Source organism: Etheostoma cragini, chromosome 3 (assembly GCF_013103735.1).
Source record: "Etheostoma cragini isolate CJK2018 chromosome 3, CSU_Ecrag_1.0, whole genome shotgun sequence".
NCBI lineage: Eukaryota > Metazoa > Chordata > Actinopteri > Perciformes > Percidae > Etheostoma > Etheostoma cragini.
In genome coordinates, this window is record NC_048409.1 from 4,357,088 (window position 1) to 4,383,000 (window position 25,913).

At 41.2% G+C, this 25,913-nt stretch overlaps 1 protein-coding gene across 9 annotated transcripts in view; it reads left to right on the top strand.

Annotated features, from left to right (window-relative positions):
• Positions 1–25,913, top strand: part of aplp2 (amyloid beta (A4) precursor-like protein 2) — an 88,213-nt gene that overhangs the window by 42,906 nt on the left and 19,394 nt on the right. For 5 of the 9 annotated variants that reach the window (XM_034866512.1, XM_034866470.1, XM_034866498.1 and 2 more), the window contains exons 4-12: positions 9,056–9,168; positions 13,592–13,812; positions 15,179–15,378; positions 16,472–16,639; positions 17,355–17,357; positions 19,175–19,308; positions 21,673–21,747; positions 22,083–22,241; positions 23,613–23,741. In XM_034866512.1, the coding sequence (XP_034722403.1) occupies positions 9,056–9,168; positions 13,592–13,812; positions 15,179–15,378; positions 16,472–16,639; positions 17,355–17,357; positions 19,175–19,308; positions 21,673–21,747; positions 22,083–22,241; positions 23,613–23,741 (1,202 nt within the window). The remainder of the gene's footprint in view (positions 1–9,055; positions 9,169–13,591; positions 13,813–15,178; positions 15,379–16,471; positions 16,640–17,354; positions 17,358–19,174; positions 19,309–21,672; positions 21,748–22,082; positions 22,242–23,612; positions 23,742–25,913) is intronic. The other 4 variants (XM_034866517.1, XM_034866476.1, XM_034866491.1 and 1 more) reach the window with 2 other exon arrangements.

Consider the following 25,913-nt stretch of genomic DNA (forward strand, 5'->3'; position numbering starts at 1 on the left):
TTTAAGTTACTTCCGCAGTGGTTGCACTTTTCCGAACCGGATGCTCTGTCCATCAATATATATACGGTCTATGGTTTATTCATTGTTAGTATCGTTCAGGGCTGTAGTACTTGAGTCTTGTCTTGGACTCGAGTCCGGACTCAAGACCCTTTTTCTTTGGTCTCGGACTTGTCTCGGACTCGCTGGTATTTGGTCTCGGCCACTGGTCTTGCCAAATATGGCTATTGGTCTCGACCAAGTCCAGGTGTCTTTAATATGTTGATAATAGTAATATTGGCAGGAAAGTGAAACCCAAAATGATTGTCTTGATACTGTCATGCATAAGACTTTTTTTTGTCTGTCCTGGACTCGGTCTTGACTCAGACTCAAACCTTTTTGGACTCGTTCTTGTCTTGGACTCAAATCTCTTTGGACTCGGTCTTGACTTGGACTCGACTAGTCCTGGTCTTGGACTCGACAAAGGTGTTCTTTACTACAGCCCTGGTATCGTTATCGCGTCATTCTACAACATTATTGCATATGGCACATTATTTCCTCCTTTTGTGCAATCCAAGGATAACACCCCCCACCAGACACCCACCCACAATGAACAAAAACGCCAGTACACATTTTTTGACACCACTAACACTATAATGGAACTAAACCTGACACTAACAATCAGAAATTTTAGTTGCTTACGTTTTAATTTGGGTTCTAATCTAGCGCCATGAAATTACCATCATCTTGTATGGGGACTACTAACATTAATCTTCACATAAATCTTCCTCTGACAGATGAGAAAGAGACCCAGCCAAAGGAGTCTGGCACAACCTCCTCTAATTGGCCAAAACTACCTTTCTGTTAACTCTTTCCTTAACTGGGTTACAGGTGGATAGCATTGGCATCACAGGATATTAAACCTGTTTCAAGCCCTTTGAACCTGTAATTGTTTGTCCTCTGTCACTAACAGACAAGTTCGCAAACTCTAACTTGAAGCACTAAAATTTCTTTTTTTCTTTTTTGAAGGATCTTTAGGGAGGCAGAGATGGAATTTAGGGCTTGAGCCCCTCTAAAAAAGGGTCCAAAATTGTCAATTGGAAGGAGTCTAAGATCATTTATTTAAGTAAACTTACTAATACCACATTGTAAAAATAGTATGTTACAGCAAAACATTAAAAATGTAAGTATCATCAGGAAAATGTACTTAAAGTATTAAAAGTAAAAGTACTCAATGCAGAAAAATCTTCCCATTTTAGAAAGTGTAAAGGATCCAAACAGTTGTGTGTGGATGGTCTAATCATCTGAGCTGGACTTGTAGGCCCTTATATTGTTGGCTAGTTTCATTTATGATAAAACATATTATTAATAGACTACATGTGTTTTCTTTGCAAAAATCTTAATGTGTAAAGTAACTAGTGACTAAAGCTGTCAGATGAATGTAGAGGAATACAAAGTACATCATTTCTTTCTGAAATGTAGAGGAGTAGAAAAGACTCGAGTAAAGTACGAGTACCTCAACATTTGGACTTAAGTACAGTACTTGAGTAAATGTACTTAGTTACATTCCACCACTGCCCCTAGGTCACATAATGTTGGACATAAAAGGGCCTTGTATTCATCAGTGTATTCATGTATTCCTGTGGTGGGCTCTAGCTTGAAAGGTGTGATTAAAAGCACCAGACCAGCACCCATGTCAAGTTAATAGGTTTATATGAATAATGCAAGTGCAGAGGATGAGCTCAGTGTAAAAAGAGAGCGATGGGTTATACTGTATCCCAAATATCTCCATGCAAAGCTTCAGTCACAGAGGCCCAATCCCTCTGTTTCCTGTCCCCAAACAATGGCTCTGCAAATGAATGTGATTTTTGTTCCACGGGACTCTAATCCCTGCAGCATGATGCCTTTGTCAAATAGCAGAGGATTATTTTCGAGCCCTTTTTATTATTATTATTATGTCTGGAATGGTGAGAACAGTCAGTCCGTTTTTTTTCTTCTTTCAAATGTGTTGATTTTCTCACATCTCCAGACATGTGCAAATCAGAAAACAGAGTGACTGAATGAGGTCGGTATTATGGACAACAGCTTAGAGGTTAGGCAAGAGTGCAGAAAAAACGTAAGTATATAGTATAACATAAGTTTTGCCTGTATACACACAATCTAATTAGAAATACATGAAATAACTAGGCAAAACACATTTATCTACTTTATCTATTCTGACATGGAAGATCACTGTGCGAGAAGGTGACTTTCACAAGCATGTTTAAGGCTTTAGCATGGAATGACTACACAATAAAACCCCAGTAGACAACACATTTCATTACAACTTGTGTGTGACGAATACTGTATATGGCAAAATCTTACAAACTCAGATTTATATATACATATACATATATATTTAAATCACGCATGGAAATGCACATAAAAAAAAATTTTGAGCCGAAAATTGGTTTAGAATTGAATTGTTGGCCTCTGAGTCGGAATCAAATTGGGAGATGCCCAGAACCCCCCCCCCCCCCCACACACACACACACACAGTTCTGCGTAAACACAGATGTACAGAACATAGATAAGGGATCAATAAAAAAACGGCCCGATTTCTATCCCTAATGTAGATCTTTCAAAAGGCACCTTTACATTTGATTGCTGTGGCTATATACCTTCTTTAACTTCTATTACTGTTGGTAGCTGTCAGCAATAGATCTTTTTTTATTTCAGGCAAATTGAGGCTTTAACTCTTAGCTCTCATCTGGAACTTGGAGCCTTCTTCACCTTGTAGACTTTTCAGGAACAAAGTATTTTAAGGCTGTGTTTAAATGTGTAAATGTTCCATTTCCAGAAATGACACATACTTTGCATTTCCTGTTGCTTAAGCCTGTGTATTTAACAAAAGGGCAGGTCACACAATGACGACTCCTGATATCATCAGAGGGGCTGAGTCTGGGGATTGTGACTACGTTGATAATGGAAGCAAACTCAGGCTTGTTTTAGAGCACCACACCTCTGGCTCTATTCATTCATTTGCCTCTGGAAATGTGTTGAAATGAGCCCGAGCTTTTAAACACAGTGTTATGACAGCATCAACAAATGTAACCTCTGTGAAAGGAAAGACATTTGTGTGTAAAATACCCGTAGAAAACTGCACTATGTGGCTAAATGTAACTTTCAGTTGGAATTGATTCTAGCGGCGTCTTTAGACCGAAATGGTGGTGTGTTTTTACCACACCTGCTGTCGTAAAGGTCTTTTCTTTATTATGCTGTTTATACCCACTGTAGATTATTGAGTTAGTGTTGTCAGGCGGTCGGATGATGAATATTTTTGCTCGGATAGAAAATGTTTTATCTACAAAAAGAGAATGCAGTTGGTTGAAAGCCCAACTTAGCCCAACTTCATGTGACGCCCGTTGTCTCTCTAGCTTTTAGTTCTTTGTTTTATTTCCTTCTTTCCTGTGATGGTCCTGGCCCGGTATGGGCCATAACTACAGCAGATAACTTCTAAAATAACATTAAAATACAATGAGGCCTACATAAAGGCATCTCCTGCTTTCTTTAACCTGGTTGCACAGGCTTTTCTGGTGTAACACTGAAATCTGTGACCCGTCAGAATGTGTTACTATAGCGCAGTCTACCTGCCGTAAATCATTCTGTGACTTTTTAGGGGAAATCTGACCTGGGCAAAGACATTAATAAAAACTATATAAAACTAGCCTTCTTTTAACTGTTAGTCTGGTTTGCTGTTACAGGTCATTTAACATGACACAGTTTACATATAGTTACTTTCAGATGTAACTTAAAATGTCTTTTTTAGTGCTTCCATTAAATTGAATTCAATGTTCAATTTGTTCAATAAAAGAATGATTTGCTTTCATTTTTTTTTAAATTCAATAAGCAATTTGTCAATTTGAACAGAATACTGAAAGCAGCAGAAATGCGGAACTGAATACACTTTAATATCTGTTTATGTTATGTTGGCCTCATATCGTGCAGCCTTAGGTGGAACCCAGGTGTTAAATGCAAATGTTCTTTTTATCATGGAACATCAACCTGCAGCTTCCCCCAGGTTTGAGTCCTTTCCCCCCCGAGGTTATCCTCTAATGGCGAATCAGATTCCTTCCATCTACAAAGGCACAAACCGTAATGCAAATGTAAAAAATCATAGCACACGACTGGATCCTGATAGCATTCTCAAACTTTATGGCAAGAAATAACACTAGTCAACAACTAAATCATTATTCATGTCTTCATCATGTTTATGAAGCTCTTGAAGTCTCCGAACCCACGCACACAGGTGGTTTCAGTTATTCAGGCTGATTGGACCTCTGCTCAGGTTGAGCAGTGTGGGTCAAAGTTTAGATGGGAATATATTAAGTCACCAATCTTTTCTACCAATATGAATAATAAAGCCGTCCTGTGTACAGGTGCAACAAAGTTAAAAAGAGACTCAGGAAGACATCACTCCATCATTGTAGACCAGCGATGTCGAACTAAACTAAGAATGAGAATCACAGCAAGGGCCGGACATGTATAGTTTGTTGCTTTTATTTCATGGAAAAAGCCAAATATCTTTAACTGTAATATTTCCTATGTTTTGTCTCATTAGGTCCTCTCATTTAGAGTTTACAGTTTACAGTTTGGTCGCCAAAAATGGCAAAGAAAATGCCGTTAGCATTAGCAAAAACAATAAGAAAAGCCCAAAGAAACCCAAGAAACCCAAATTAATATGGATTGTTTTTATATAGTGCTTTTCTAGTCTTAACAACTACTCAAAGATTTTACATAGTACAGGAACCATTCACCATTCACACATATTCACACAATGCGTTATTTGTTTACATGTATCAGAGAACTTGCAATATTCACACAAACTCCGCCTGGGAAGGCGTGTAGAAACAGCTGGTTACGCCGGTTTGCAACTCTGTCTCTCATCGTCGAGGAGGGTGGGGGGGTTTCCAACACCAACCTCGATATTCTGGGGATCGCGATGCAAAAAGGTCGAGGATCTTTGTCAAGAGACACCCATGCAGTCCTGGGTAGAGGTCCAGTCAGACAGATTAACTGAAAACACCTGTATGGGTATACAAAAAAAGTAATTTGAATGATACTAAGCTGAGAAACCCACGGTATGGATTTAATACAGTGCAGATCTTACAGTGATTACACTGAATCTAATTACAGCGGGCTTCCTTTAGAAAGTCTTGATATACAATAGCCAAGCTGTGGAAAAGCACATCCTGTTTGGTGCTTAATTTAATTCGCAAGTATCCAGTGCTGAAGGTATCAAACTGCACATTGGGTGTATTCTTACCTACACACTCCCCTAGAGGCAGGCAGGAGAGCGTTAGCGAGGCCATCTGATAGACTGAAGGTTAAATTAAAGGCGGATGAATGGAGAAGGTGGAGAGGAGGTCACAGAAAAAGAAGGGTATGCTGTATGCTCTCGCACACACCTACGCAACTACACACACGCAGAAACACACAGGCGAGCGGCACAGCTGCTCTCCAAACACCACCATCCATCACCCGCTGCAGTGTGACTGCACACGCCGTCTGCTTGGAAACCACTCTGCCTCACAACCCAAGCAACCTGTGAGTGTAAGAGAACCAGACAGAGATAGAGAGAGAGAGAGGGAAAGATGAAATAAAGAGAAAGTGAGTGAGTGAATCAATCAGTGTACGCATCCGGTGTGCAGGATCTGGGAGTCAGTTTCCTTCTGTGCAAGAGGTGTGCACATATTCAGATTATTGTGTTGTGTTCCCATTGACCCCCCATTGGCCCACTTTTTTCGACACTTATACTTAGTCCCCCTAAACCACCAGTACACACACACACCACTCACACTGACCTGTTACCACGAGTTACCATTGTTTTGAATTTTTAAATGTTATATATTTGATATAGAAACTTTGAAAACAGATACAATTTGAGTGGAGGACAACCTAAGTGTGGTGCAAAATTACAAAGAAAGGTTATTGGCCAATTTTTGAGCAGTTTGCAGATTATCTGTATCAGAGTTTTATTTGCCTGATATATGATAAATACACAGGCTTAGGAAACATCAAATGCAAAGTATGTGTCATTTCTGTAAATGGAACTAATTCAATTCCACTTCTCACCAAAATACGGCCTTAAAATACTTTGTTCCTGAAAAGTGTACAAGGTGGAAAGGCGCCAAGTTCAAGATGAGAGCTAAGAGTAAGCCTCAGTGTGCCGGAAATAAAAAAAGATCTATTGCTGACAGCTACCAAGAGCAATAGAAGTTAAAGAAGGTATGTAGCCACAGCAATCAAATGTAAAGGTGCCTTTTGGAAGATCTACATTAGGGATAGAAATCGGGCCGTTTTTTGGCAGTTTGCAGATGATGTATCTACGTTTAATTTGAATTAAAAGGTGTTCTACTTTGACTCGGCTACAGCTCTGTGTCTGTCCCTCTGCTTCGGTTTCACTCCCCACTGAGTCTGACTTAATGTCCCCCCCCCAACAACACTATCTGAGTCTCTATTACTGGGGATTATGTTGAAAGTTTGTCATTTAGAAAATAATTGCTTAAAGCATTTAACTGAAGTTTTATGTTGGAATTTGTAACATTCCAACATCTTAATTTTGACTAAAAGATTTTCATTTTCACTGTAAATACATATACAGTAGGTTCCTAATTATCGGTTTCATTAACTACTAATAATCCTTATCAGTATCAGCCTTAACAAACAGTACCGGTTGACTCGTATTACAAAGTAAGTCATGCATTAAAATGTGTACTTGTGTGTACAGTAAAGAACTATTATCAGCAAAATACACATCATTAAAAGTAAAAGCACTTTCAGGTGTCTCAACTTATGGTATTCTACTCTATTTATCTGTTTATATACTGTTGGGTGGTTTAGGCGGGCATAACATTGCATCATTGCATATTTTATAATCTTAATCTCCATAACAACTACCAAAGCTGTCAAATGAATGGAATAAAAATGAAATAAAAACGATTTCCCAGCAATACTTGTCAAGTAAAATATGTGCCAAACCATTCTGAATGAAGTATTGGGGTGCTGCAGAGACGTCCTGACCTACAAATCGTGTCCTAGAGACTAAAGGAAACATATTTCTTTGGTTTAGAGCCTTGTAAAAAATCCCACTATAATCATTACAAATTTAGATGTATTTTTTTATAAAAATGAGAATAATGAGTCAAAAAGGATCATTCCCTCTTGTATCGTGAATCAGATCGCAATATCAGTCAAAATATTCACAGTATCGTACACGAAGCAGGGGAGTGAGGGTCCGGAGGGATGGGGGGGGTAGGTGGGTGGGCTTGTGTGAGAAACTGTTACAGTATCTCCTGGGCGGAGAGGAGAAGCAGCTGCTGAGTCCTTTGCTATTTCCAGCTCTCTCCACTTCCTATCCTACCCTCTCATTTTCCAAAACACTGCTTTTTCCCCCTCGGCCTGCCTGTCTACGTCGCCTGGTGCTCCAGCAGCTCCGCCTCAGGCCGAGGTTGCGGCCAACCACTAAATGAGCAGTTGCAGGACAGCTTGTCGTGTCAAGGCTCAACGCTGTGTGGACTAGCCAGACCCTACTACGCAGCGCTGTGGAGGAGGGTCTGCCAATGCAGGACTACTCTGATCTGGACTTTGACCTAAACCTTCTATTCCTCCCTCCCTCTCTAAGCCTGGCCTTGCATCTGTTTCTGATGGCAGCGTGTCTACCTGGATGTCTTTTCACGCTCACCTCCAATCATCAGTCGCTGTCCTTTTGTATCTTTCTTACGACCCCTGCGCCATATGCTTACACGCACACGCTTTCCAATCTGCAATTTTACATAGGAATTCACAAGATGCTTTTAAATGTCATTAATTCCCCCCCAGATCTGCTTTCTATCAGCCCCTTCTATGAATAAAACATATCATAATACATCTGGTTAGAATCCATCACACAAATGATATCACAAATGAGTCTGGACTATAGCTTAAAACAGTCACAGTCGTGAAACCTGATTTTCTCAACTGCCATTTTGATTGTGGTGTTACAGATTTGGCTATAGAGGAGGGATGAACCCCCGTGGGCTTCAGGTGCACCGGCAGATGTTCAAGTGTCAAATGGCTTTTCTGTTATACTGCTGTGATGAAATGTAAAAGACCATGCTGCTGTGAATTATTGAATTACGCCCCTTTTTACACTCATCTAATCTACTATTTCTTTTTTAGTCCCTCCAAACCAGGGTCGGCAAACATACGGCACGTGGGCCAGAACCAGCATGCCAAAGGGTCCAGTCAGGCCCACTGGATGACTTTGCAAAGAGTGAAAATTAAACTAGAGTTCTTTTTTAGTACATTTCCAACTTTAATCTTAAATATTCAGAATTTTTTCTCAGAATATTACCGCTCTCTCCTGGGTCCATAACATTATTTATTTTTCCTACAACCCCTTACAACGCTGTCGCAGACACACTTTCTGATCTTTCTGGAGTGGTTCACTGGTCTGACCCACTTGAAATCCAATTAAGGGGATCCCATCAACTAAAATGAGTTTGACACCCCTGCTCTAAGCGGTGTATTGTTTTTTAAAAATCTGTTTATTACATATTTTAAAGACAAATGTATAAACAACTCATAAACAACCAGGACTGGTCCATATAGTAATGGGTAATGGGACATTATTAGCATTATTAGCTCATAATAATGGTGACAGCAGTAAGTAGAACAGACAAGTTAACCCCATGGCCATTAGTTGCAGTTCAGACATGTCAGACAGATAGATGTCCATCACATTACCTATCTATTCAAATCCAGATTATAGTCCACTCCCAAAAGTTTCAGTGCTCTCTTCCACTTATGCAGGGAAATCTGGGTCCGTATATGCTGTCGTAGGCAAAAGTTTCTCCAGAGTCACAAGCTCTGATATGAGATGTTTCCAGATGGAAACAGATGGAGGTTCATCACCGAGCCACCTGATCATTATGGCTTTCCTCACTAGCATCAAAAGCGACTGACTCCAATGTATTGTTTCTGAACCTGGCTGTGTTGTTGAGCACGATTCGGCAGTGTGACTAACAGCCAAATTGGTCCGTGTGATTTGCTGTTACAGTGGGCGAGTTTGTGAGTGACGTGCTTCTGGTTCCAGAGAAGTGCAAGTTCTTCCACAAGGAGCGGATGGACATGTGCGTCAGCCATCAGCAGTGGCACAGTGTGGCCAAAGAGGTAAGGAAGAAATTACTTCATTGGCTACAGTGGGAGGCTGCATCTCCAGAATAGCAGAGCAATGGGAAAGAAAAAGCCATGTGGGAAGTCTTAAGCATCAATGTTACTTTGAAAATTATATATATATATATATATATATATATATATATATATATATATATATATATATATATAAAAATTGGTTTATTTCCAACAATATACAAGAAGAATAAACAAAAACCGCCAAATACAAGACACACAAGTATTTCACTATAAAAAAAAGTAAAAGCAAGAAAATAGCAAATAACTAAATACTGTCCAAAAGGGAGTAGGAGGAAACAAAATGCTTTTCTGGTCCCACCCTTTTTTGAAATGTCCATACCATTGCATTTTGTATTACAATAATAACCAATATCAAAGTGTTTCTTAGTCTTTGTACCTCATTATAAAACCCTATTACTGAAAACCTCATCAACATCCCAAAACACTTGCTGATCTATGTAAATGTAAATGTGCTGTATTTACATAGCGCTTTTCTAGTCTTAACGACTACTCAAAGCGCTTTTACATCATACAGGATACATTCACCATTCACACACATTCATACACTGTGGCCGAGGCTGCCGTAGAAGGTGCCACCTCAGGGTGTCAGCGGGGTTTTAAAAAGTATTTAAAAGTGATAAATCAAAATTGTCAAATTTAAGGCCATTAAAAGTGTTAAATGTAGTCTCAGGTATTATTTTTTTTAATTGAAGTATTCTTTTTTTCAGACTATCAGGTGTCCTATTCTGATTGAAATTCTATCCTGCGTTCGCGTTAGTTTGTTTAAATATGGGCTTTGGCATGTCTGGGCACATAATCAAAGATCTTTCGTCTCCGTCTATGTTTGATGCTGACGTCATATTCAGTGGTCGTTCGACATCTCAGAACACTGCGCGCTCAACAGAAGTGGCTGGCTTACGCTTCAAGCCATATCTTCAACGACTGGTTAACCATCGTCGTCTTTTAATGGGCAAATGCAAGTTTTCTGCTAGCTGGGTGAACAACCCAGAGTTTTAAGGACTGGCTCAGGCCTGTAGTAGGGAATAACAGGCAGGCTTATTGTTCGGTGTGTAAAAAACATCAATGTCAACTGGATGGGAGCTAACGCACTTTGGTCGCATATGCAATCCACTAAACATAAAAATGGAATGCGTGCTCGGAGAGAGCAGTTAATTATCAGCTGTCTGTGCGGCTGCACCTTCACCACCGCCGCAAATTAGTGCCACTTCAGGCCTGCTGGCCAACGCTACGGCTCCAGCAACGTCTGACCTCCGGACGGCCATGGGCGCCACACCAACACTGGTGTCTGAACACTGCAGTTTAACACCACTCATTTAACTCAAATGAAGGAGTTTCAGAGCTGTTTAAAGAAATGTTTCCAGACTCTGACATCGCAAAGTAATTCACTCGTGGTAAAAACAAAACCGGGTACGTCATCAGATTTGGATTGACATCGTTCTTCAAAAAACGCCATTGTGCTGGAACTATCCATTCTCTCCATTGCAAATTTGTGTAGTTTGGTTTACTTTTATTGACTAAGTGAAATAAATATGTGCAATATGTTGTTAATGATATGTTGTCTCTAAATCTATTCATTTCTGTATGTTATAAATGTCAAAATCTGTGTAAATAATAGAAAAGTCGCTGATTAACACTTGCAATTCAGTGTCGTGATGGTTTTAAAACAATTCTGCAGGTAGTAAAAAAGGTATTAAAAAGTAGTAAATTTAACTAAAGGATTGCTGTACCGGATACCCTGCACCCGCTCATCAGATAAACACTCACACACATTTACACTCTGATGTGCAGCATCAGGGGCAACTCGGGGTTCAGTGTCTTGCCCAAGGACACTTTGACATGGGACTGCAGGGCCAAGGGTTGAACCACCAACCTTTGGATTGGCAGGCAACCGCTCTACCACTGAGCCAAAGCCGCCCCCTATCGATCAATTGATCAAGTCAAATCCATCCAGTGTATTTATCAAGCACAGTTTACATCTTTTCTTTTTTTGTTTGGGGTTATTTTGTTGGGCTTTTCTCCCTTTAAAAGACAGCTAGGTGTGAAATGGGAGATAGAGGGGAAAGACGAGCAGGAAATCGTCACAGGTCGGACTCCAGCCCAGGATCTCTGCATCAAGGCAAAAACCTCTATACATACGTGCGCCTGCTATACCAACTGGGCCAACCCGGCCGCCACAGTTCAATTCTAAATAGATCACAGCAAAACAGAAGCAAGTTAATACAAAATAATACACTAGCAGTCAATCATTTGAACATCTCCCTGCATCTCAACTTTAAGAAATCAATCTGAACTAAGTTTCGACCCTTGTCCCCGTCACACTGGCACTCTTCCATTACTTTGCGCTCTTTCCTCTTCCCTCCCTAATCTCTTCCCACCTGTCTTAGTGGGTCTCTGAGTCGCTCTGATCACAGTCCTGGCTGGGAGCCCTCACATTTCAGCTCTTAATCACATTAGTGTTGTGGCCGTAATGCAGCTAATCCCCTCTCGGCAGCTCCAGAGCCGGCCCCTGGGGGCCACCCTGACCTCGACAGTGCGAGCAGCGGCTCACCCAGTCCGTCACCCGTCTCTCTCATCTCTTCCAGCCTGTGCTGACTCCTAGGCTGCGTCTGAAATAACATACTAACATGCTATTTCAGAGCTAAAAAAGCATGTGAGATTTTTTTGTATGTCCGAAACCTTAGTATGAAACCAATAATATGTTAATTGCATATTATTTATGGGGAGATATTAAAGAATGCAACCACTAGACCCTACTCCGGCATAAGTATCCCACAATGCAATCCCGGATTAACGACAGTGTTGATAATAGACAAAAAGACAGCAACCAAGGCAGCTCTGTAACGTCAAAAACGCATTAAAGCCATAGTGCGTAGTTTCTGTCCCCCCCATGAGGAATTCTAAGTAATGACAACAACATTGAGGATTAAAAAAAACATGATGGGCTCTTTAGAAGAAGTCATTATCTTCACTCGAGTTTCTGCTTGCGGAAGTCGCCGGCCGACACAATCTCCTGATAGTCATAGTGAGACCTACAGAGAGAGTTTTGTGGAGCTTTGGCAATGGCTTGAATGTAACAAACGTTCATTAATATCAAAAACTGTTGCTTACCTTTTTCAGTAATTTAAGCATTATCTGGCGATGCCGCTAGAGCTGAGGTCGGCAGGGGTTACCATGGTTATGGGTATCCAACCGGCAAGGAGGCTCCTTCTTAGGGTGTAACTTTGAATATAACAGCTCAGAGTGTCGGAAAAGATACACCCTCCTCTTTATGTATGTAGTGCATTCTAGTATGCGATGTCGGACGCAACACGTATTACCAACGCCTGGATCTGTGTATTATCTGCAGCCTTAGATAGTGTGATATCCAGGGGCACCAATCAGCTACATTCAATAACAAATGTGTGCCAAGAAGTAATTACCAGTGGGAAAATCTGGGTAAGAAAATGACTGCATGGCTTTTTGGAAGTGTGGCCCATTATCCTTTATTTTGGTCAGTATGTGACAAGAGAACTAGCTCTTGAATCAGTATGTCTGTATTGTGTAGGTGGATATACAGTATGCAATGGACTAACACTACACTAGAAGTTAGACAACAACAAAGTTGCATCTCTGAAGCTAAATGGCCAATATACACCTGCCCAGATTGGTGAAATAAAGTATAACGAACGCTGTCTTAGTATAAGATCTCTGCAAGACATTGAGCGTACAGGATAAAAGGTTAAATATCACAGGCTTAGAATAAAGAATACCGTCATTGGATTGCAAACAGGGATTTCCTCTGACTTTATATAGACTCCTAACATTATATATTAACACAGACAGCTTAAAGTCATATTTAGCATTATGACAAGTAGCATTGCTACAGCGTTTGCGGAAATAAACTGGCATTAGCTCAGTTTGTTAAAGTTTGTTGCTGAGACGGAAACTAGTCTCAAACAAATGCATTTTCTGTAACTTAAGTAAATAATCTGTTCATCTGGAAAAGCCGTTTTTTTTGTGTCAGAAAGTGAGGGAGATACATGGCTTGTGAAAAATGGGTCCAATATTTATCTTGATTTATATCGTATTTCATAAACTACTGGACATGTGTTTTGTTTGCAGGAATCTTAATGTGTAAAGTAACTAACAAAAACTAAAGTTATCAGATGAATGTAGTGGAGTAAAAAGTAAAATATTTTTCTCTGAAATGTAGAAGTAGACAGTGGCATGAAAAGTAAAGACTCAAGTAAAGAAGAAGTAGCTCAACATCTGGATTTAAGTACAGCACTGGAGTAAATGTGCTTAGTTACATTCCACCACTGCATCTTCTTCAATCTGGAGCCTTCTGGCTGTGTTCAGCAATCCCATCACTACTTCTCCCTCCCCCCCCCCCCTCCATCAGGCCTGTGCCAAGAGCTCCATGGTGCTGCACAGCTACGGCATGCTGCTGCCCTGCGGCATCGATAAGTTCCACGGCACAGAGTACGTGTGCTGCCCCTCCTCTCGCGGCGGTGAGGCCGCCGCCCCTTCCCTGCCCTCCCAGGAGGACGACGAGGACGAGGAGATGGAGGACGAGGAGATTGACGAGATGGACCTGGAAGACGAAGACGCCGTAGAGGACAGGTGAGCAGCCTGTGGCGGGGTGCAGGGTTTTCTCTCGGTTTGTAGAAGACTTTTAGAAGAAAAGAAGACGGTTTGCGTACAGGGGGAGGGGGATTACAGTGTCCTTCCTCAAGGAAATATGAAGTTTTAAAAAATTTGCAATTTCCCCGTACATTTTGTCAAGGGTGTATCTGTAATTTCCCAAGTAAGGGGGACAGGTTGTTCAGGAGGAGGATTTTTATAGTAATCCGCAGGTCCAGGGGGCTAAATTACACGCCGAGACCCTTCAATAGCACTCGATTGGTTGGGGTTAGGCATTGACAACTCGAGTGGTTAAGGTTAGGATAGCCGATTGGAAAGGGGATAGGACCTGTAAATGCAGACATGGACGCCTGGCCAATAGGAGTTTGTGAAGCTATTGAAGGGCGGGTGGTCTCTGACACCTTCTAATGCCACTATTGCATCATATAGATAGATAGATAGATAGATAGATAGATAGATAGATATTGATCTCAATAAAATTACAGTGTTACAGCAGCAAAATCAGTCACACAGCACAGAAGATAAATATAAATCAAATGAAATGAAATACTAGAATACAATATAAATATAAATGAAATACTAGGATACAAGGATGTAGGATATACACTGATCTTACACTTTTCCTCCCTATATTCTTTTGTGTACATTGCTTTTTGTTATATATTATTTTTATTATTGCCTACATCTATATGAGTCCATCAACATGACACAGTGTTTATACCCCGCGTCCGCTATGCCATTCCATTTTGTGTTTTTTGTGTGTTTTTTTATGTCTTTTTTTTTTGTCTTCTTGGGTCTCTTTTTAGTTATTCCTGTTTGCTTTGGGGTTGTTTTGGGTCTCTGTGGTCTATTGGCGTCTTTTTGTAGTCGGTTTTCGTCCCTTTTGTGGTAGTTTTGCGTCTCTTTTTCACATCATTTTGGCCCGTTTATTACCCCCATATCTGTGTCTAAAGTGTTAGGCAAAAAAGAGCAGATAATAAATAAAGAACAATCAAAAAGCCTAATGACAAAACTTGCTGAAAAAGTTAAACTACAATTATTAGATCTGAGAAAAGTCTTTTAGGTACGTTAACTATTTAATTAAGTGCTGGCCAAAATGGCTCCGGGATGCGACACCTACACCTGCTAAGGGCAGGGAACACCCTGACATGTCTGTGAAATATTGCTCGGTAGCGTCCGATCTGTTGCGAAGGGCAGGTACTCCTGGCCATCTGGATGAATTAAAGTGTCCTGACATTGACCTGTGGCAGCTGCTCCGCCTCGTTTGATAAATCACTCCTCTACCTGGCTTCCACCCCTTCACTCAATCAACCCCCCCCCACCCCTCCCTTCCCCACCTCCTCAGTGACACACCAGCCGACGAGCAGCCCACACAAAAGGAGGTGCCGGTGCAGGAGGAGGAAGACGAGGATGAGGACGATGAGGAGGAGTACCACTACGTCTACGAGGACGAGGAGGCGGATAAGGAGGAAGAGGACGAGAAGAAAGAGATCAGCAAAATGTCCGAGAGCCAGGACGAGGACAAGACTCTGCAGGAAGTGAAAGGTTTGTAATGAGTTTAAATTCTGAGGTACTCTCCTGCACACAATCTCTCTTTCTATCTCTCTCTCTCTCTCTCTCTCTCTCTCTCTCTCTCTCTCTCTCTCTCTCAATTTTAAATTTCATGTTTCTTCATTGTCATGACAAAAAATCTGTGTTGCCAAAGCAATACATATAAACAAGGAGTAAATACATTTGATATAATAATAATTAATGCGTTAACACGATACTTATGATGTAATTGTAGATGCTAAACAAATTATGTGCATGTCCCTCAACGGGTACTTTGAAACAATAAAAAAGTATATAATATATAAAATTCTATAAAATTTATTTTGCCTTGTATTGTGGCAGTAAAGAAGACATATTTAGCTGCTAGCCATGCCATGCTTATAGCTTCCCCTAACAAAAAAGGAATCTTTTTGTCCTCAGTGTAAGTAAAGCCTGGAATACGTTTTTCAAATTTTTGGAAATATTTGGTTCTCAAGTCTTCATATGTGGGACATGCATTTGGAAATGTAATATCTCGCTCTCTCTCTTATCGGCACTTTGCCTACCACTTATAATATCATCACCTTTTTCTACCTTTGAAACTATCAATCTCAGCCAGACTATGATTATTCAAGTGTCTGCATTTCTTCAGCTGACAGCAGACACTGGGATGTACTGTTCCTCTTTATCAGAGTACGTAAGGATAAATCACTGCTCCCAAATCCTGCTCATGTACAAAAAGGAGTTTCTCCATTTTTTTCCATTGTTTTGTGTATTCATATCTGTAGATGTAGCAGAGGTAAGTGATTAAAAAAGTATGTCATTGTCCAGAAAATGACAAAAAGTTGAGATTTTTTTATAAAAGGTTATGGAATGGTATGATAAAAAAGTCATAGTATAGTATGTGGAAAAAAGTAATAAAAAAACCATAGTATGGTATGTTGAAAAGGGTGATAAAACAACCATAGTATAGCATGAGACACTTTGATATGTCACTGAAGGAGCCTGGGATAGATCCCCCAACCTTATACCTCCTAGCTAGTATTTGAGAGTGGAATGAAGTGCTGCCCCCAGTGGCCAGACCATCTAACAAGCTGTCCCCTGGCAGCGGTGTGCACCCTGGAGGCTGAGACCGGGCCCTGCCGCGCCTCCATGGCCCGCTGGCACTTCGACCTGAGCCAGAGGAAGTGTGTGCGCTTCGTGTACGGGGGCTGCGCCGGCAACCGCAACAATTTTGACTCTGAGGAGTACTGCATGGCCGTGTGCAAGCGTCTGAGTAAGTCCCACCTGATGGAGGCCTCTCTCTCTGTCCCTCTGTTTGTGTCTCTGATGCTGAGACTCTCAGCTGAAAAACCCTTTAGGATAACATAGTCTGTTGCTGAGTCTTCAGCTTTTACTCATCAAAGCTCATTTTCCTTTCTTTATGTTTCCACTGATATATCAATTCCTGCAACGTATTATTATTGTCTGTCAATAACTTTAAAATGAAGTGTTAGTCTCCAAAAGGCCACGTGTTGTTGTTTGTTTTGCCATGGCAACAGTTGAAATCCATAGATATGTCTTTTACAATGATTTAAAACAAAGCACCAAATCTTCACATTTAAGGAGCTGGAAGCGGATTTTGCTTAATAATTTGAACAATTTCTCTTAAGTTTGATTACTATATCACTACACAAAATGTGACGTAACGTCCAGTTCTTCATTAATAGATCTTAATGTTGTCATATATGGGACACACTGGTCCGTTAGTTTCACTTCTTTCTCTACTGAACTGAAACTGTTGAAATGTTCAATATTAACTATATCTGACAGAAAGAAATTCATCTTAAATTCGGTTTTATTTGAATGAATAAATTACTATCTGAACCTACGGATATATCTACATATCACTTTTTTCATTCCCATTTTCAAAAAAATGCTTACTCAGATTCATAGTTATAAATAAATAAATAAATAGTCCTCTCAGATTTTTTCGACTGTATTTTCTTCAGCCGGTGTTTCGTACAGCTGGAGAAATGTGGCTTTGCTTCTTAAAGGAAGTAAAAGGTTTTGTAGAACTTATGTATCCGTTCCAAAACTCAGACATTGTAATTTAATTGAATGTAAGAATTTAAAATAATACGCTTTCCAAGTACATTTTCAATTGGGATACAGAAGAAAAGTTATAATTTGAATTATTGTTCATTCAAACACACTTGGACAATTGTCTTTCTTCTCTGTGTCATGTTTCTGTATGCTTGCCTGTCTGTCTGTCTGTCGTCCCGTCCGTTTGTCTGTCTCTCTTTCTCTGTCTACCTGTCTTTTTTACTGTCTGTCTGTCCGCCCGTCTCTGTCTCTGTTTCTTTGTCTACCTGTCTGTTTTACTGTCTGTATGGCCGCCCGTCTGTCTTTTTCTGTCTCTCTGTCTGTGTGTCTGTCTGCCCGTCCATCCATCTGTCTATCTCTGTCTATCTGTCTGTCTGCCACTCCGTCTGTCTGTCTGTCTCTGTCTCTGTCTGTCTGTCTGCCACTCAATCTGTCTTTCTTTGTCTCTGCCTCTCTGTCTGTCTGCCTGTCTGTCTGTCTGTCTGCCTGTCTGTCTGTCTGTCTGTCTGTCTGTCTTTCTGCTAACAGAGCACTGCCACTACTTTTTTGCGAGAATCTCCCCAGCATATGTCAGCAAACACCTTTTTTCTGCACCAATGACTCACCCCTCATCAATTCAAACACAGTTCACAACAGTTGGATTTTTTTTTTGCATTTCAAAAATAAAATATTATTAGGAGCTGAAGCAGTAACGTTCAACGCAGTGAAATTGTGCGTCATCCGTTGACCCGTGCCTCCTGTTTTTGACGCTGAGGTGAAACGATGAGGTCTCTTCCAGTTTGCGAGCCCGAAGCGTTTTAATTCTAGCGAGGTGCGGCGGTGCAGGAAGTGAGTCCTGCGTGAGTGTATAGAGAGGAACCCAGAACAGAGCCCTCTGGCCTCTCCCCAGATGACCCAGCTGTCAAACACAGATATTTCCATTAGTGTGGGAGAGGCAACCTGTCAGCAGAAAGCCAATGGGAAGATGAAAGGAACTTAAAAGGAAGGACTGTCAGATTCCTTTAAATTTATCAGAGTTACTGAGCGTGGAATACCGCCAGTGAGAGGAGTGCTTCTGTGAGGATTTTTGTCCAATTTCAATCTGCATTCTACTTTGAACTGTCTCCCTCTCTCTATCTCTGTGTCCAGTCGTCTGTCTATCTTTCTCTCTCTGCCTACCTGTGCCTGCCTGGATCGGCCTGTCTGTTTTTCTTTTTCTGTCTACCTGTGTTTGTGTGTCTCTCTGCCTGGACCAGTCTGATTCAATTCAATTTGCTTCATTGGTGTAAATGTAACTAAAACAAAAGTGTGTGTGTCTGTCTGTCTGTCTATCACTGTGTGTGTGTGTGTGTGTCTCTCTCTCTGGTTGTCCGCCTGTATGTCTCTCTCTGCGTCTGTGTGTCTCTCTCTAGTTGTCAGCCTGTCTGCCTGTCTATCTCTGTGTCTCTCTCTCTGGTTGTCCGCCTGTATGTCTCTCTCTGTGTGTGTGTGTCTCTCCCTGGTTGTCCACCTGTATGTCTCTCTCTGTGTCTGTGTGTCTCTCTCTAGTTGTCAGCCTGTCTGCCTGTCTATCTCTGTGTCTCTCTCTCTGGTTGTCCGCCTGTATGTCTCTCTGTGTGTGTGTGTGTGTCTCTCTCTGGTTGTCCACCTGTATGTCTCTCTCTGTGTCTGTGTGTCTCTCTCTGGTTGTCAGCCTGTCTGTGTGTCTCTCTGCTTGTTCACTCACCATCTGTTTCTGAATTTGCAGCCACTCCGCCCACTCCTCAGCCCACCGATGATGTGGACATCTACTTTGAGACCCCGGCCGACGACAAGGAGCACAGTCGCTTCCAGAGGGCCAAGGAGCAGCTGGAGATCAGGCACCGCAACCGCATGGAGAGGGTGAGTTACCAGGTCCAGTCTTGACACCAGTCCCCTAATTAAAGAGTCGATTAGTAAGATTTGCATTGCTTAATATTTTGCTTATATACACAACTGGTCAAAAGTTTGGAATGAGATGTCTGAGAGGATTACTTTATTTATCCGTCATTTTTTACAAATATATGCTGTTTTGGAAGAATTGTCTGCAAACAGAATGCTGAGTCGACCAGAAAACTGAAAGGGTAGAAATTATACTGTTTTATCTATGTTAAAATATCTATTATTGAGGGAAAGAAAAAGAACACCAGTATAACTATATAATATATAAAAAGATAATTTCAATCTTTTAAACGGTAATGTACAATATCTGTGATATTGATCAGTAGCAGTTAATCAAACGGTATTTTCCCAGATGCAGAATATTTAGGCTTTGAAAGCAGAATGTGTTTAGGAACATCCTACCAAAATCTGAAGTACTTGCCAAATAACTGCCTTTTTTAACCAAAAACTACAAAACTAAAGCGGTATAACCACAGAATTATGGTTAGTGATTAACATCACATTCACAAAATGAATAGAACTTGTATTCCTTTAGAGAACACCTGTGAGGTGAAAGCTATTATTAAAATCTCATTAAAAGGGATTGTAGATAAAACAGGCAGATGGCTTCATTTAATATATCATGAGGACAGTGGCGTCGTTAGGCTTGGGCGCACATACTGAACTAAATTATAAACGGGACACTTTTTCTCCCATTTTTCATGAGCTGAACTCAAAGAGCTGAGACTTTTTCTATGTACACAAAAGGCTTATTTCTCTCAAATATTGTTCACAAATCTGTCTGAATCTGTGTTTGTGAGCAATTCTGCTTTGCCGAGATAATCCATCCACCTCACAGGTGTGGCATATCAAGATGCTGATTAGACAGCATGAATATTACACAGTTGTGCTTAAGATGGCCACAATAAAAGGCCATTCTACAATGTGCAGTTTTATCACACAGCACAATCCCCCAGATGTCGCAAGTTTCGAGGGCGTGTGCATGCTGACGGCAGGAATGTCCACCCGAGCTGTTGCCCGTGAATTGAATGTTCATTTCTCTACCATAAGCCGTCTCCAAAGGCGTTTCGGAGAATTTGGCACTACATCCAACTGGCCTCAGAACCACTGACCACACCAGCCCAGGACTTCCAGATCCAGCATCTTCAACTCCAAGATCGTCTGAGACCAGACACGCAAACAGTTGTTGCAACAATCGTTTTGCATAACCAAAGAATTTCTGCACAAACTGTCAGAAACCGTCTCAAGGAAGCTCATCTGCATGCTGGTCGTCTTCATCGGGGTCTCGACCTGACTGCAGTTTGTCATCGTGCCAAATGCTCACATTTGTTGGTGTTTGGCACTTTGGAGGGGTGTCCTCTTCACTGATGAATCCTAGTTTACAATAGACAGGACAGATGGCAGACAGCCTGTATAGTGTTGTGTGGGTGAGCAATTTGCTGAGGCCAACGTAGCCAACGCATGCTTTTGTTATGAACAACAAACACAGGTGCATTTTATTGATGGTATTTTGAATGCACAGAGACACAGTGAAAAAAATCCTGAGGCCCATAATTGTGCGATTCATCAACGAACCTTATGTTCCAGAATGATAATGCATGGCCCCATGTTGTAAGGATCTGTACACAATGTCATTCAAGACATCCCAGTTCTTGCATGGCCAGCATTGTCACTAAACATGTCACCCATTGAGCATGTTTGGGATGCTCTAGATCGGCGTATGCTGCAGCGTGTTCCAGCTCCTGCCAATATCCAGCAACTTCACACAGCTATTGAAGAGGAGTAGACCAACATTCCACAGGCCCCAATCAACAACCTTATTTACTCTATGCGAAAGAGATGTGTTGCATGAGCCATGTAAATGGTGGTCACACCGGATACTAACTGGTCCGATTTGTCAGATTTGTGAACAATATTTGAAAGAAATAGGCCGTTGGCGTACATAGAAAAAGTAGATTTTTGCGTTCAGCTCATGAAAAATGGGTGCAAAAAAAAAAGTGTCAAGTTTATAATTTTGGTTAATCCCCCTACTGGGGTTTGGGCCAAGTCTGCAGTATCCATAAATCCTAGAAACAGCCCCGAGTGTGGTTTTGTGACTATGATCTATTTTGCAGTAACATTGAAAGAATGATGAAACATTTGAGAAGCAGATAGAAAATCTGACTTTTTAAAGTACATGGAGCTAAGTCATACTTTAAGGGTCCCTTACCTTTGTGCAATGAAAGGCTTTCTTTTGCCTCCACATGCCGGTTCGACTCACTTTGAGTCGACAGGTGCAGTAAGACCACTTTGCGCATCGCTTTAATTCCGTCTTTCTTGCTCCAGGTAAGAAAAGAGTGGGAAGAGGCTGATCGCCAGGCGAAGAACCTGCCCAAGGCTGAGAGGCAGACTTTGATCCAGGTAAGACACGCTGATCTATTCCCCTGGGAGTCCCCCCTTTTGTCTTTTTGTTTGGGTGAAGTGTATGGCGGCTTACGGGTCCCTCACTCCCTGTTCCGATGGAGATCCCATTTCCCAGAATGCTCTATCTTTATCACTTTGAGGCTAAATTAGGGCGCTGCTAAATGGGGAGACTTCTCAATGAGTCCTTAACTCCCCTGACAAGCCTGAGAGGCGACATAAGTGAAACTGAGAACTGTTTTTTTTTTATTAGATAGTATTTGAAAGAGCTCTGTTGTGCCTTACAGGTTAAGGAGCGTATACATATTTATGTACGTTTGTGATTTTGTTTGTAGCACTTCCAAGCCATGGTGGAGTCCCTGGAGGAGGAGGCAGCCAGCGAGAAGCAGCAGCTGGTGGAGACTCACCTGGCCCGGGTGGAGGCCATGCTGAATGACAGGCGCCGTCTGGCCCTGGAGAACTACCTGGCTGCCCTGCAGGCCGACCCCCCTAGGGTAAACACTGCACACTGGCCTCCGGGAGCAGCTTTTATCCTCCCCTCACCTTGCTTCATCTGTCTGTTGCGTTTTAGTCAATGTCAACACACATACACACACACACACACACACACAAAAAAAAAACCACACATCCCAAAATGCATGAGCGCAAAGTCAATCACATTTGAACCCATTGCTATAATCCCTGTTTTTTTTTTTATTCCTCTTATCTAATAATCTTTTGATCCTTTTGCCAGCCCACTGTTTGCAACTGTGTTGCGAGGTGCTGCTGGTCTCTCTGAGCACCGGTCCTGGGCTTGTCTACCAAAACGGAAGGACAGAAATATTTCAATTTCATACTCATTTCAAATGTATTAAAGTGACCTGAGAGCAGGGATTTCCAATCGTGCTCCGGTTGCACCCTGAAAACTCAGAAATTGCATCATCTGTGGTTTGTGGTGCTATTTCAGTAGGAGCAGCAGTAGAGTGTATGTTCTGTCATATGCAGTGCATCATTAGCACCTCACACATGACTGTGTCATCCTTCTGCCACGATATATGAAGTCGGGGGGAAAAGACACTCATTTTCATGTAATTTATCATCTTTAGTAGCTCAAAGTGTGCTCATGTCTGATGATAGGCTCACTACTGAATGGGCATGTGGGTCATATTGTTTTATTAGTTCATTTTTATTTAGCTAAAACCAAATAAACCTAAAATCTGGATATTTTTAATGAAAGTCACATATATATGGTTGCCAATTCCAAAATTAGAACAGAACTATTGATTGATTGATTGATTGATTGACGTATACAACTTCAGAGACAATATTTTGCTGTCCTGTCACTTATATCAACACAAGCCAGGATGATTTTATCTAGAGTTATTATAATTCTTAATTTTACGGTACAATTAATTGTCTCAGAAATAATTGCTATTGACAATATAATTGTCTCTTTCAGTCAAATTTAAAAGATATTTATTTATGTATTACTTTTGCAAAACAAAATTCCATTTGCAGAATGGCAAAACTTTTCCAAACCAATTGAAGTTTTATGCAAATCACAAGATACATCTTTTGGTAATATCAGAGTCATGTGACCCAGATAATGTAGTAACACAAATACAACAGCCTGTGAAGTAAACCACCTTTTTATTATCATAAAATATTGTTCTTCTTCTTAAATGAACACAAAACTGATAATTACCATCAACAGTTATACCCCTTAGGAAATTAGCTAATGTTAGCAGTTACGAGTATTGCGGTTAAACAAATAAGTGATATTATGTAAAATAATTGCAATTATACAATGGCTTTGTATGTAATAAATGTTACAGGCCAAATTGCATCATCCTAATCGTCCAACCCTCTTCTCCCCCCCCCCTCAGCCCCACCGCATCCTGCAAGCCCTGAGACGGTACGTCCGCGCCGAGAACAAGGACCGCCAGCACACCATCCGCCACTACCAGCACGTCCTGGCTGTGGATCCTGAGAAGGCTGCCCAGATGAAGTCCCAGGTCAGTGTTTCAGTCCCAATGAGCTGATCTAGTGAAAAATGACCAGGGCCTAAGGTGATGTCTTCAGATTGCTTGTTTAGTTTTTTTCATTTATCTCATTTTTAAACCTCATGTTGTCCTCGGGTCAAATGTGACCCATTTTCAGTTTTTTCATCACAGAAAAGTGGATAAGCTGAAAATGTCAACATTAGAAATGTCAAATAACTTTGGCAAAAAACATTTAAAAAAAAGCAACCACAACATTGAAAAAGTGACAAAAATGTAATATTTAGGAAAGCTTGGACATGAAAATGGGGAGAGACGTGCAGGAATTTGCCACAGGTCAGATTTGAACCTTGGTCTTCTTCTGAGGAATAAACCTCTACGAGTGAGCACACGCCCTACAAACTGAACCCACACCCACAATTAACATACAGTTCTTTAAAGCAATAGTGCGTAGTTTCTGTCCCCCCCATGAGAATATTCTAATAACAACAACAACACTGTCACGGCATCCACATGATACAAGCCTTCATTGATTGCATACATCATTTATTAGTCCCACAATGGGAAATTACAATATACACTCACACTGTTGTTATTACACACATTACACACAGGCCTGAATTGCACAGTCATTCTCAGCACCTATTCATGCACTAATGGAGAGATGTCAGAGTGAGTGATATTGTGTGTTACACAGTGTGTACATTCACGTTAACATATTCAGTTGTGATGGAATGGTTCCCAAAACCAACTGTTCATATCACGTCATATCTTGTTGGTATTTTGCTTTTAATGTTAAACACTCCAAATATACTTCATCATATGCCATTTAGCTTCATTATCCACAATGTAGGTTATGGTATTAAAATTAAAATCACGTAATCATGCACAAACTGAATTTGACTTTAAGCACATTATTGGGCCCATCTCTGAGGAAAGCTCGGTGAGATACAGATACAGCAAGAGGGAAGATATCGATATTGACTCTTTCAACATGCTTTTCACTTATTTGGCAAAAAATAGTAAAATGTGTATTGCCATCTACAGAACGCATGTGCCTTTTTAGCACTCGAAGATTGAAATATTATAAAATATCACTTGCATAACTTGCATTTCTCAAACTGCCAGCTTCTTTTCTTTTTTTTAAGAAAAAGAGAGGAACACGTCTGTCAGTGGCTTGTTGATCTTTGCATTGTTAACTAATTTCCTATCCTGGCCTGGGACGCACATTCTTCCAGTTTTATGTAGTACTTATTAGATTTTACCTACCATTGCACTTATAATAACAAGCGCAGCTGTCCTCAGTTTAGGTCATCCTGTACGTCTCATCTCCGGTTTTACCTGCATCCCCGTTTGTGTGTGTGTGTGTGTGTGTGTGCGCGTCAGTCGCTGAGCAGCCCTTCCCGCTGCAGAGAGCCGACAGGATTGAAACAGCAGCACCTTTCAGCAACGAGTGAAAAAAACCTTTCAGCATGTCGAACATTGATGTTAAAATACATACAGGTTGGCTCCGACTGGGGGTCGCACCCACAGGTGGTGGGCCCATGGGAGATAGCCGCCACGTAGCTTTGTCGGGCCTTGCCTGGCCGGGTCCGTGGGCACCAGGCGCTCGCTGACGAGTACGGTCCTGGCTCCAGGCGGGGTCCGCGGGCTTCCTCCTGCCAGGGTCACTCCATTTCTCTCTGTCTGGGATTCAGAGGGGGTTTTGAACCATCCTGGCCCCTCACTTGAGACCCCTTTTCCATGGGAAACCCTACCAGGATTTCAAAGTTCCCGACAACACAGCCCTCAGGTTCATAGGGACACAGAAACCTCTCCACCCCGATAAGGTGATGAGGAGAGGCATTTGAATTTGAAAAGCCGTGTGAGTTAACGATCTTAAAATTACAACTAATTGATTATCAACTGTGTAGTTCTTTAGTATAGTTCAATTTAGTTGAATTGATACCTGCCAATAGATTTTGTTCTTAAACAGTGTTTGTAGCTCCAGCAGAAGATCTAATCTCAGAAGATCTAATCTTAAACTAACACACCCAAACCTCCTATCTCATCAACATTCTCGTAAACTGGACATAAACAGGAGGCAGTATGTAGACTACACCCATTGCTGATGGTCGCCATGGTAATGTTTGTAGCTTAGTCTCAGAGACCAAAACGTCATGACCCAATCAGGCGGCCAAACATTGG